This window comes from Aquarana catesbeiana, linkage group LG08 (assembly GCF_042186555.1).
Source record: "Aquarana catesbeiana isolate 2022-GZ linkage group LG08, ASM4218655v1, whole genome shotgun sequence".
NCBI lineage: Eukaryota > Metazoa > Chordata > Amphibia > Anura > Ranidae > Aquarana > Aquarana catesbeiana.
In genome coordinates this window covers 137686730-137700349 of record NC_133331.1, presented here as the reverse complement: position 1 = coordinate 137700349, position 13620 = coordinate 137686730, and the positions used below count along the sequence as shown (strand labels likewise).

Genomic DNA, 13620 nt, shown 5'->3' with positions numbered 1-13620 from the left:
CCAGAACAGGGACATGTATGTGTAAGCACACAAATCCCTGTTCTGAGAGGAGAGACAGATCGTGTATTCCTACTAGCTAGGAACAACGATCTGTCATTTCCTCCAGTCACTCCCATCCCCCTACAGTTAGAACACACACTAGGGAACACAGCTAACCCCTTGATCGCCCCCTAGTGTTAACCCCTTCCCTGCCAGTGACATTTACACAGTAATCGGTATAGCACTGATCGCTGTATAATTGTCAATAGTCCCAAAAATATGTCAAAAGTGTTCGATCTGTCTGCTATAATGTCGCAGATAAAAATTGTTGATCACCGCCATTACTAGTAAAAAAAAAAAAAAAAAAAAGTAATAAAAATGCCATAAATCTTTCTCATATTTTGTAGATGCTATAACTTTTGCGCAAACCAATAAATATACGCTTATTGCTATTCTTATTACCAAAAATATGTAGAAGAATACATATCAGCCTAAACTGAGAAAAAAGTGTGTGTGTGTGTGTTTTTTTTTTCCTTTAAATTGGGGATATTTATTATAGCAAAAAGTACAAAATATTGTGTTTTTTTTTTTTCAAAATTGTCGCACTTTTTTGTTTATAGCGCAAAAAATAAAAACCGCAGAGATGATCAAATACCACCAAAAGAAAGCTCGATTTGTGAGAAAAAAGGACACCAATTTTGTTAGGGTATAGCGTCTTGTGACTGCGCAATTGTCAGTTAGAGCGACGCAGTACCGTATCGCAAAAAATGGCCTGGTCATTGAGCAGCCAAATCTTCTGGGGCTGAAGGGGTTAAAGCTGCATTCACACTGTTATAGTATATGAAAATGCGTAAACCACAAGATTTTGGGTGCAGTCGTGTAAAGCTGAAAATGCCATGCTTGCGGTGGCATTTATTGTTAATGGCACCCGAAATTCGACAAGCAGATGTGCATTTTGCACGCGCGGCAAAATGTGCAGTTAAAGAAAAAAAAAAACGCCTAAAGCTCAAAAAGGTGCATGAGCTTTTTCACCACATTTGTCGCTTGTAGGGCAGCCCATTTAATAGGCTGCCCCATGCGTAAAGCAGGAAATAGTTTGAGTGTAAACACTGTAAATGTATTTCTTTCAATTACAGTAGGTGTGATACCTTCCTCCCACACCCTCTTATTTTACTTTCTCTCGCTGCCATGCAATTTTTTGTAATAATGGAATGTACAGTGTTTTATATTTTTTTTTCCTTTTTTTTAGTGATATTAACACTATACATGATGGACTCGGAGACAAAATTTCTATATTTCTCCAATTCTTTTCAACTTTTATAACTGGAATTATCATTGGATTTATACATGGCTGGAAACTGACACTGGTAATCTTGTCGGTGAGCCCTCTACTTGGTGTATCTGCAGCACTGTGGTCCAAAGTAAGTTAAACCATTTTGGTGCTTGCTATGATTGTTTAGCCGGTGCTCTGTGAGGATTTTGCCAATTTACATTCTGTCAAGTACCTGTGTATGTCAGGTTAAGGAGCATTTCTATATTCTAGTGTCCCCTTGAAGCAATGGTGTGGTAACCACTAGGCTTATATTGAATGTACAATCAATCATGCTTAACAACTGGCAGCCCCAGGCATTAATGGGTGTTCTACATACATGCAAACAATTTCTATTGTCTGTAGGCATCTTTGGGAAATTGAGCAAAAGCATTTTGTTATCTTATTTTGTTATATGATTGTCTAACACTGGGAACTCCTTCTGCAACATTGCCCCATTCTAACATTGGGATCTTGTTTTGCTGCATTGCCTGGTGCCATTTCTTCACACTAGGAGCTCATTGTGCTATATTGCTTAATTCTGTCTAACACTAGGAACTTTTTCTGCTGCATTGCCCAGTGCTGCTTGTCTAACACAGGGAGCTTGTTTTGTTGCACTGTCTAGAGCTGTCTAAAGCCCCGTACACACAGGCTGAATGTCGGGGCGCATTGACCGGTTCAATAGAAACCGGCTGACATTTGGCCCGTGTGTGCTACAGTCGGTCTGACATAACTCGGGCATTTTGGCCGGCTTCTGTCAAAGGGACATGACTGAAAAAACCCTGTCCAGAGTGTTCTGGCATGGGGCGTCCCCCTGTCACAATAGAACAGATATCGTTGTACTAACGTTGGATAGTTAGTACAGCAGCTCCTCCTGAGCGGTCAGTTTTTTTATTGTGCAGCCCTGATGGGTTGAATGAAAGAAAACTACTGGTGTGTACTAGGCTTAACACTAGGAGCTCCTGGAGAAGAATTATAATCTCATCAATGTGCTGCTACGAACTAATGCAGTTAAATCTAAACTGAATTTCGACTATAAGAAACCGTGAGTAGGCAGGCTTTTATTGCAGAAGGGGCATGCAATGTCTCTTCTGCAATAAATTGCCCCTACCTGCTTGCTCACTGTCTTCTCCAGTGCTATCAACTAAACTGGACGTGCACAGCTCAGTTTACAGTGCCCGACGAGTCTGTGAGAGCGGGATTAACTGTCTCCTACACTTGGGCAAGAGTTACTTCTTTCCCTGATGGTCATTGAAGAAACCTAATGACCGACACTCGGAAGAGGATGCCAGCACCGGTGAGGGACGCTTGGACAGGTAAGTATTCGCCCTTTAAACAAAAAGAGAGGAAATGGGGGTAAATAACCCCGGGACTTTTAAGGCGCTTGTGATATGGGGTAGATGGAGTTGAACGACTACAAGAATGCGGCTTCATGCCTCAATCCTCTGTCGTAGACATCCCACTTTAAGTTTGCAGAGAGGTCTCATGGGGTGCAGGACCATGCGGCCAAAAATGGCAACCACCTTAGTTTAAAACTACGTTTTAAAGCAAGATGCCCGTGGAAGGTATTTGCACAACACAAACAAAACAGGAGTTACGAGCACATTTACTAGCTAGCCAGGCAGCATAAAAACAAATTACACCATCTAACAATTTGCTTTTAAAATAGAGTTTTTAGTTGCACACATTTGAAGATTTATGTGGATATAGAAGTGCAGTCCTAACTCTAATCTTTGAGAGTCTCCATGTTGGAGCATATTTAGCAATAGATAAATTAAGAGCAGGTATATGTCTAGAGATAGCACCATTGCTTCAGAAAGGTGCAGGTGCAACAGAAACCAAGCTAAGCACAATGGCAGCTGTCAACACACCATATCCAGCAATCTGAACAAATATAGCAACTACCCTAATTTAACCAGCCTAAAGTGAAGTGCACATGGAAGGTACTGCACAGCACAAACACAACAAAGGTTTTCCCAGCACACTTAACAGCTAGCCAACACAAAGCCGAAATTGCATGGTCTAACATTTTGGGGTGCTTGCCACTTTTGTTTAGCTTGCTGACATTGGCTCAGGGACAAATTGGATGCCTTCAACTGCAGTCATGCTTTGGTGGGCTTCTAGTGTGTCTTAGTACCTTTGAGAAGGAATAGGCTGTTTATTTGTTTTTGTTAGCCAATTGGATTTCAAGGCTGACTTTCCAGAAATACAAACCCTTTGGTAGGTATAATAGTTTGTGTATGTGTTTTGTATGTGTGTGTGTGTATGTGTGTGTATATATACTATCTGACTTTTTTGTCAGATTCATAAGCTCCTGCACAAAACTCCTTCGTAGAAAATGTTTTTTATCCTTAAGCTTCTATTATAAAATATGATAATCTATGTACTTTTAATTTTCTATAAAACAAGACTATGTATTTTTTTCTTTTTATAGCTACTGACTATCTTCACAATAAAAGAACTGGCATCTTATTCTAAAGCTGGAGCAGTAGCAGAGGAGGTCCTTACTGCAATCCGAACAGTCGTGGCTTTTAATGGGCAAGAAAAGGCTTTGACTAAGTGCGTACAATCAGTAGTGCACTATTAGAACTTCTAATCCTATACTGGCTATTTCTAAATTTGTTATAATATCACTGATGTATACTGTAAATCAAACTGTGGCTGTAATATTGACAGGCAAACTAAAGTAACACTGCTGAATACCAGGTATCCTCAGGTGTCACATCCTACTATTAGGTCCTATTCCAACTTTTGCAATCCCTTGCAGTGCATCAACATGCTTTGTTTCACACATTCTAGTGTGTTGCATTAAAATAGCCCATTGATTTTTAAATGAGCTGGCAACATACTGCAAAAAAAAAAAAAAAATATATATATATATATATATATATATACACTCGAACATTTTCTAGTATCGCAGTGCACCACAATGTGTGGTATGTGTGTTGTGGTGCACGGCATTGCTTTGTGCTTTGCACTCTAGTGTATAGTCCTTTGGAGTGTCATTTACAATGAATGGTAGCACGTACAGCAGGTGCATTGCAGTAATATCTGTTTTAAAATAGTTTCCTATCTCTCTCTTATGGGACAGGAAATCAGGGGAAATCTATCCAATGGAGACACAAACAGAAATAAAAATACCTTTGTTTTTCTTTAGAGTGGGAAGACAGTCGGATCACTGTCAAGTTTTCATTGCTTTGTAACAAATCCATCCACTTTTGAGTTGTTGGGACACCAGAAATTAGAGCCAACACTCAACCCGTTGAACTTGGGGTTTAATGAGGTCATTTTACAATGATGATGTGAAAGTATGCAGAAACAAAATAATTGTGTATTATGTCTTTTTCTGCAGAATTGTACATTATTATTGCAAAAGGACTTTATTAAAACCTTGAGGTCAATGGTTTGAGTTCTGGCTCTTTCTACTTCAGGTTTTTATTGCTGTTTGTATTCCCTAATGGTACATTCCCCTCACTTCCTGTCACAGTTGTGTCCAGTGGGGTTCATTTACTAAAACCAGAGAATACAACATCTGCTGCAGCTGTGCATAGAAACCAATCTGTTTCCTGTTTTTTTGTCAATGTTTAAAGTATTACAAAACCCAGGACCCTGCATTCACTATATCTGGTTTCCCACAGTACAGAGAACATGGAAATGCAATTATTTTAGTAAATATAAACTGCTAAATACCTTTTCTCATCAGCAGTATATAGCAGTCTTGTGACTTCTATCAGTGTCCAGCCAAGCACTGTTTAAAGCTTGTAGGAGGAGTTTTCATTCTCCCCTGATTGTCCTATGAGGCTGCAGGACCCCTGTCCCTCTGTCTGGACAGTGCTGATTGGCCCTGTGCTGATCACATGCACCCTCCCAAAAAAAAGAAAACTCTTGAGCAATACACACCAAACAAAGCATGTAGAGAGTGCCTCCAAGGCTCTATGAGCAGATGGATTGGGGATAGTAAAGGAAGGGGAGGATCAGAGAAGACAGGATCAAACAGCCTTTTTACACATTGCGGAGGATTAACCCCTTAGGCTCCCCAGTGAGTATAACAAGCATGCACTACTGCATATACAGACTGATTTTACGGTTGTGGGTTTAGTAACACTTTAACTGAACAAGCTGAATTTGGAAGCTGATTGGCTACCATGCACAGCTGCACCAGATTTTGCACTCTCCAGTTTTAATAAATTAACCCCCAGTGTGTCCAGGTACTTAAAACTAAAGGAACATCTCTCCTGTAGGGACAGCAATAAAAACCTGACAGAGGTTTTATCTTTTTCCTTATACACTAAAACAAAATTAGGTATTCGCCTGTTAGAAAATTTTTTTAAAGGTCAATCCACCCAAACATGACATTTTAGTTTATATGTGAAGTTCAGGATTCCAATTATTAAAAATTCTTTCAGAATTTATATTAATAAACCCCTATAAACTAACAATCATTTCTCTCTTGCAGGTATAATGACAACTTGCATGAGGCAAAAAAAATTGGCATTAAAAAGTCTGTTACAACAAATATATCCATGGGGATTACTCAGTGTATCATTTTCGGAGCTTACGCTCTAGGTTTCTGGTATGGAACCAAATTAACAGTAGATGAACCTCACACATACACCATTGGAAAAGTGTTAATTGTAAGTTTGTTTACCTGTTTGCTACTATGAAAAATTAATCCAACAAAAATTGATATTGCTAACTTTGGTACATGTGGTTTTGCCGAATCTCTGAACAATGTATTACCTTTCAGGAACTCCTGTAATGTGATCTTTTGAACTGGTCCCATCTACCATGGCCTTTATCAAAGTGTCTCTACCTCCAAAGTCTCCATTTACATTTTTCTTTGACATAATAGAGAATACAGTAGGCAATGTGATGCGAGTTTAGTTGCCTTTGTCATGGCTACCTTAGGAGGACATAGCTGGAATACCTCAAGATAAACAAGAAAAGTCAGGGGGTCAAAGCAGGTGTTGATGGGCATTTAAGAGGTAGTATAACAGTGTATGCATGTGCTTGCATGTTTAGCTAAACTTAGGGCAAATCATCTGAACCAAACCATTACCTATTGAGATCCTTTGCACGTTACTCTGCGTGATTGTCAAGTGTAACCGGTTTAGGATTGTACACAACGGGAGTCTGTCAGCAAGTCCTGGCCAGATATTCAAGGCTGAGGTCCGCTGATCTCTGTGTCCAATCACAACCCAGAGTCCTGTGTTGACAATCAACACAGGGCTCTGTACAGAGGGAATGATCTCTCGCAAAGCAGGGATAAGAAACAGAGATCTGTTAGTAAAAGCAGCACATAATACACACATTACACATTCTTAGGCACACATTTAAACACTTGATGGCCCTAGATAGATTCTATTATATCTATTTAACCACTTCCCACCCAGCCTATAGCAGAATGACAGCTGGGAAGTGGTTGTTATCCTGACTGGGCATCTTATAAGTCCAGCAGGATAAGCCACGATTGCACGCCTGTGGTGATCAGTGGTGTGTCAGTCTGACACACCCCATCTCCGATCTAGGTAAAGAGCCTCTGATGGAGGCTCTTTACCACATGAGCAGCTGTGTCCAATCATAGCTGATCACAGTGTGAACAGGAAAAGCTGTGTATCGGCTTTTCCTCTACTCGCGCTGACAGAAGCAAATAGAGGAGAGCCGATTGGCTGCTCTCCTGACAGGCGGGGGGTCTGCACTGATTGATTATAAGTGCAGCCCCCCCCGAGGATGCCCACCCATGACCACCAGGTAAGCCCACCAGGGATGGCAATCATTGCTCATTAGGAATGCCCATCAGTGATGCTTGCCAGCGCCTCTGATCAGTGCTGCCTATACGTGCCCATCAGTGCCGCCTATACGTGCCCTCCAGAACCACCTATCAGTGCCCATCAGTGCAATTTATAAGTGCCAATCAGTGCTGCCTATCAGTGCCTATCAGTGCTGCATATAAGTGCCACCTCATCAGTGCAAATCAGTACTGCCACATCAGTGCCTGTCAGTGCAGCCTCAACAGTGCCCATCAGTGACGGAGAAAACTTACCGGTACTTATTTACAAAGTTTTGTAAAACAAAGAAAAACTTTGTTTTTTTTTTTTATTTGTAGCGCAAAAAATAAAAACCCCAGAGGAGATCAAACACCAACAAAAAGAAAGCTCTTTTTGTGGGAAAGAAATGATAAAAATGTTGTTTGGGTACAGCGTTGCATGACTGCGCAATTGTCATTCAAAATGTGACAGTGCTGAAAATTGGTCTGGGCAGGAAGGTGTACAGCCCTGTATTGAGGTGGTTAAATATAACAAAATCTTATTTAAAAAAATGTAATTGCCACATAAAATTCCTAACACTGTACCTGATGGGGTTATGGACAATACAGCCCTAGGGAAAAAACTATATTTTGAACGATTAGTGTGTATTTTAAGTGTCCTATATTGTTTCCCTGATGGCAATGGGACAAACACACTGTAACCAGGGTGGGTTGGATCAATACTAATAGCTTTTGCACACTTTTTTAATTGGCTGGCATATGTTGTGTTCAGTAGCTCTGTTCCTATGATTCGCTGTGCTGTTTTTACCACACGAGACAGGCACTTCTTATCCTCCGCCCTGCAGCTGGCATACCAAACTACAGCGCAGTGGAGAATACTCTAAGGCTGCATTCACACCTGAGCGTTTTGCGATTTTTACAGCAAATTCACCACGTTTTTGCCGCGATTTTGTTCATGTCACCAATGTGAAAGAAAAACGCCTGTAATTTGCTCCGAAGAAGCTCATGTTCTTTTTTGAGCTTAGGGCGTTTTTCAGGCATTTTGCTTCAGGTGACAAAACGCTCAGATGTGAACATGTGCCATTGAAATGAATGGGATTTTGCTTGTTGGGCGTTTTTTTTTTCAGGCATTTTTTCAGGTGTTTTACGAGCTGAAAACGCTCAGGTGTGAATGCAGCCTCAATGGTACAATGATAGAAATTGACCAGAAGCCTTAAGGGCAATCCAGCCTGCTTCAGTCTCCGAAGGAAAAACAGTCTCTGCTGCACTTTTTTCGCTAGAAGTATTTTGTGACCATGACAACTCCCTTCTAATATGCTCCCAAAAATAGTGGCCGCCCTTTCCACCTCCTCACCAACTATATATACCCTATTTATCGGCGTATAACACGCACCCCAAGTTTAGGAGGGAATTTTAAGGAAAAAAAAACTTTTAGGAGGGAAGTTTAAGGGAAAAAAACTTACATTTAAATGCCCATCATTGCAGCCTTCTCAGTGCAGCCTTGCCCCAGTGCAGCCATGTCAGTGCAGCCATGTCAGTGCAGCCTTGTCAGTGCAGCCTTGTCAGTGCAGCCTTCCCCAGTGTCCATTGCAGCCTTATCCCAGTGCAGCCTTGCCCCAGTGCAGCCTTGCAGCTCGCAGTTTGAAAATCCTGTGATCCCCTGCGATCCTGAGCTTCAAGATCGCCGACCGCGATTTGAAAATGGCGCCGCCGGCGCCGAAATACACAGAGCCAGTCCTCGGCTCTTCTCGGCGGCTCTCGTTCACTTTTGGCTCCACTCGTAGTCCCACCCGGGATGGGCGTGACTGTGAGCGGAGCTATCTGAACTCGGCTAGGTTCGGGCGGCTCTCGAGTGAAGCCGAAAGTGGCCGAGAAGAGCCGAGGACCGGCGCTGTGTATTTCGGCGCCGGCGGCGCCATTTTCAAATCGCGGTCGGCGATTTTGAAGCTCAGGATCACAGGGGATCGGCGTATAACACGCACCTGCGATTTTCCCCTGATTTTAAGGGGAAAAAAGTGCGTGTTATACGCCGATAAATACGGTTTATACCGGGCAATGCTTGATCTTTCTTGATCTCCTATAATCCACTATTTATTTCTTTAGTTTTTGCAGTATTGAATATTAAATCATTTTCTCTACACCACTCAACCAAATGTTGAATTTCCTGCCTATAAGCTGTCTCATCATTATCTCATATGAGTCCCACTAAGGTGGTGTCATCAGCAAACTTCACTATAGTGTTAGATGCATGTATGGGAGTACAGTCATGTGTAAACAATGTAAACAGGGCCGGACTTAACACACATCCCTGTGGTACCCCTGTATTCAAAATAATAGTGTTAGACACCTGATCTCCTATTCTCACGATTTGTGGCCTGTTTGTTAGGAAATCCATAATCCATGGGTGCAGCAATGGTCATAGGCCCAAAGCTTTTACCTTTTTCACTTATTTGTCAGTGACTACTGTGTTAAATGCTGAGCTAAAATCAATGAATAACATCCTAACATATTTGTTTGAGTGCTCAAGATGTGTCAAGGCAGCATGTAATGCAATAGCAATTGCATCATCTGTGCATCTATTTGCATGATAGGCAAACTGATACTCATCCAGATCAAAAGGAATGCTTGCCTTAAAGTGATTTGTAAAGGCTCATTTTTAATTTTTTTAAAAAACAAACATATCATACTTATCTCCACTGTGCAGCTCATTTTGGGGTCCCCCGGCGGCTCTCGCGGCTCCTCCCCGCATCAGATAACCCCCTAAGAGAAGCGCTCTTCCTGGGGGGTTACCTTGTGGGCTCACTCCTGAGTCCAGCATTTGCGTAGATAGACACAAATTTTGGACTTGTCCCCGGCGCCCGAGTCATTGGATTTGTATGACAGCAGCGGGAGCCAATGGCTGCGCTGCTATCTATCAAGTCAAGAGTCGGGACCCTGTGGAGACAGGGAAATACGGGGATCAGGTAAGTAAAACGGGGGGGGGGGCTAGAGGGCCGGTCACTGCCAGGTGTTTTTTCACCTTCATGCATAGAATGCATTAAGGCAGTGGTCCCCAACCTTTTTGGCACCAGGGACCTGCTGCGTGGAATAAAATTGTGCCAAGGCGTGGCGAGGGGGGGGTGTATGCACATGCAGGGGGTAAGTGATTTTTCGCAGGCAATTTTATCGGGGCAATAGCTGGTGTTCTACTGTTGGCGCTTCAATCATCACAGCACCATGGTTGGTATGGTGTCAGAATGATTGAAGCGCATTATTTCTTATATTACATTTTAATATAAAATGAAATAGTTCAATTCGCCATAATGCAGAATCAGTGGGAGCCATAAGTGTGTCACTTGCCACGTTGCCTGCCACCAGATGAGAAATGCCACTTGCTACGTCACCTGCCAGTGCCATCAGATGTGGAATGCCACTTGCCACGTCACCTGCCTGTGCCACCAGATAAGGAATGCCACTTGCCACACCATCTGCCAGTGCCACCAGATGAGGAATGCCACTTGCCACGTCACCTGCCAGTGCTAACAGATGTGGATTGTCACTGCACTGGTGGCACTGGTTCAGTGGTTGTTCTTGAGTAATGGAAGGAGAACGGAGATGTGAGGCGGGCAGTGAGAGATGATGTCATCTCTCTGCTCCCCTCCGCACCTCCGACATTCCGCACGCTGTGAGGGCGGAAGAGCGGTGATGCTTGACGGGCATGCTTAAATGATTATCGCCTGGTTGCCTTAACTCCTATCACCATGAAATGTTTTGAGAGGCTCGTATTATCACGTGTTTTTTCACCTTAATGCAGGGGTCCTCAACCCATGGGCCAGCGGCCCACTACGGGCCGTAGCGTCTCTGCAGCCGGGCCGTGGCACTAATGGGCATTGATAGGTGGCACTTATGGGCAATGATAGGTGGAACTGGTGGGCAGGCAGTTGCACTGAAATGCAGCACTGATTGCATTGGCAATTGCTGGCATCCTGGCATGAAATGTATTATGTATAAAGATAAAGAGTATACAAGAGCCTGCGAATCTAGGTACACCGTGCACTCGGCCTCAATAAGCCTAGACAGAAGGCAGCAGCGGACATCTTGTTACACCCAGCCCATATAGTTAGTGAACTATATGGGCTGGGGGTAACAAGATATCCACTGCCACCTTGTGACTGCAGGCTGACTGAGGCCAAGTGCAGGGTGTACCTAGATGAGTGTTGCGATGTTGAATCACTGAAGGAGACACGGGCCATCACTACCGTTAACTATTTTGACGGCCCGGGTCACCAATTCTGACGGGCGGCACATGCGGCTGAGACCCACACCCCTGCCCTGGCCAGCTTACCTTCCGCTACTGCCAGGACTCGGTCTCCACTGCTGCCAGGACTCGCTCTCCGCCCTCCCTGCCCACTGACTTCCGGCAGCGAGCGCGGCCACCTCCTTAATGCAAAGGTATCAGATTAGGCATCATGAAATGCTCATGAGAATACAAGTACTCAGGCAAACACTTGGTATCGGCACCGATGCTCATATCGGTGCAACCCTAGTTGGCGCTGAACTTGGCAGTACAGTCGTGGGTCAGCAGTGTGAAGAGCAGCGGGCTGCCCCTGCGGGGCACCTGTGCTCAGTGTGGTGGTGCTGCAGCCAACATGGACTGACTGAGGTCTTCCGGTTAAAAAGTCCAGGATCCAATTACAGAGGGGCAGGTTGAGGCCCAGCGAATTCAATTTAGTGATAAGTTGTTGAGGAATTATTGTATTAAATGCTTAGCTAAAGTCAATGAATAGCATTCTAATATAAGGGTCTTTCTGTTCTAAGTGGGTAAGGGCCAAGTGGAGGCTAGAGGATACTGCATCGTCCGTGGAACAGTTTGGATGGTATGGATGGTATGCAAACTGGTATGGGTCCAGTGTGTTTGGAAGACTGGACTTAATGTGATTAATGTGATGCATGACTAACCTTTCAAAGCACTTCATCATTATTGGAGTTAGTGTTAAGGGACGATAGTCATTCAAACAGGACACAGGTGTCTTCTTTGGCACTGGAATTATGGTGGGGGATTTAAGACACGTAGGGACAACCGCCTGGCTCAGAGAAATGTTAAAGATATCTGTAAGGACATCTGTCAGCTGTACAGCACAGTCTCTCAGTACACGTTCAGGTATGTCATCAGGGCCAGTAGCCTCGGTTTATCCTGAACACAGTCTTCCTTACATTAGCTGGAGAAAAGCAGAGCGCCCAGTTGTTTCGGGATATGGGTAGTTTTTGTGAAGGTGTTTTTGGTTCTGCATCTCAAACTGTGCATAAAAGTGGTTGAGTGCATCTGGGAGGGAAGTGTCGTTGTCACTGGCCTGTGGCAGGGGTTTGTAGTCAGTGATGGTCCCCTTCCACATGCTACAAGAATTTTGATTTTCAAAATAAGATTCAATGCGCTTTTTATATCTACGCTTAGCCTCCTTAATGCCTTTCCAGGGTCGCCTGATCTAAAGGCCACATCTCTTGCTCTAAGCTGAGCCCTGACATTACCACCCAACCAAGGCTTTTGGTTTGGGAATATATTAATAGTTTTTGTCACCAGGAACATCTCCATACAAAAGTGAATATAAGCTAGAACACATCAAACGTATTCCGCTAAGACCCCTTTCACACTTGTGCGACTTGTCCTGTGACTTGGGACTGCAAAGTCATATGACAAGTCGTTCCCTGTGATTTCCAATGATAACCATTCATATATGTGCGACTTCAAGTCGTGCTGACTTCAAAGTAGTCCCTGTACTACTTTGGTCTGACTTTAGTGCGAGTTGAGGTTCATAGACCTGAAGTTTACACAGGCATTCCCTGAAATCGCATCAAAATCACGTCAAAATCGTGCCCGCAAAAATTGCGTCAAAATCCTTGTAAAATCGTGGGACTTTTAAGTCGCAGCAGTGTGAAAGGGCCCTAAGTCTGCATCCTGTCCATATACATTTTAATTGGTTGATTCAAAGCACTCCTGTAGGAGTGAATTTGACTCCTTGCTCCAAACCAGTATAGTTTTAATATCTGGTTTTGTTCTGCAAACAATAGGCTTATAGCATGGGATCATCATTAACCTCCCTGGCGGTAATCTCAAGTGTGGCTCGGAGTGAATTTTTATTACCAAAAGCGGTAACCCCGAGCCACACTCAGGATTGCATCGCAGTATCCAGGCAAAGTTACCTGTCTTCTCCCCAGGATCCTGCGATGTCCTCCTGCTGTGTCCGCGGGCTGTGTCCTCTGCCCGGTGTATTACTGTGCCAGGCTCAGTTCCCTGCGAGCGTCGCGATGCATGGGGCAGAGCCCGGTGGCAAATTCAAAATAGTGAAAAATACATGACACAAGATTACATTACTGTATTAAGTCATTTCACATCCCTTTTGTCCCTAGTGCTTTGTCCAGTGCGCTGCATGCAGTTTTATATTATATATACTGTTCTTTCTGCCTGGAAACTTGAGATTGTCCATGACAACCAAAAAGTATCCCTTTACGTCAAAAGTGGTTTTAGACCAGCTAGAAAACAGCGATAGTGAAATAGAATCACTTGCAGAAGTGAGCGATAGTGATTCGC

At 43.4% G+C, this 13620-nt stretch overlaps 1 protein-coding gene across 1 annotated transcript in view; it reads left to right on the top strand.

Moving 5' to 3' along the window:
• Window positions 1–13620, top strand: part of LOC141106057 (ATP-dependent translocase ABCB1-like) — a 115889-nt gene that overhangs the window by 51836 nt on the left and 50433 nt on the right. Inside the window, exons 8-10 of the mRNA XM_073596437.1 lie at window positions 1229–1400; window positions 3723–3847; window positions 5745–5922. Coding sequence (XP_073452538.1) covers window positions 1229–1400; window positions 3723–3847; window positions 5745–5922 — 475 coding nt within the window. The remainder of the gene's footprint in view (window positions 1–1228; window positions 1401–3722; window positions 3848–5744; window positions 5923–13620) is intronic.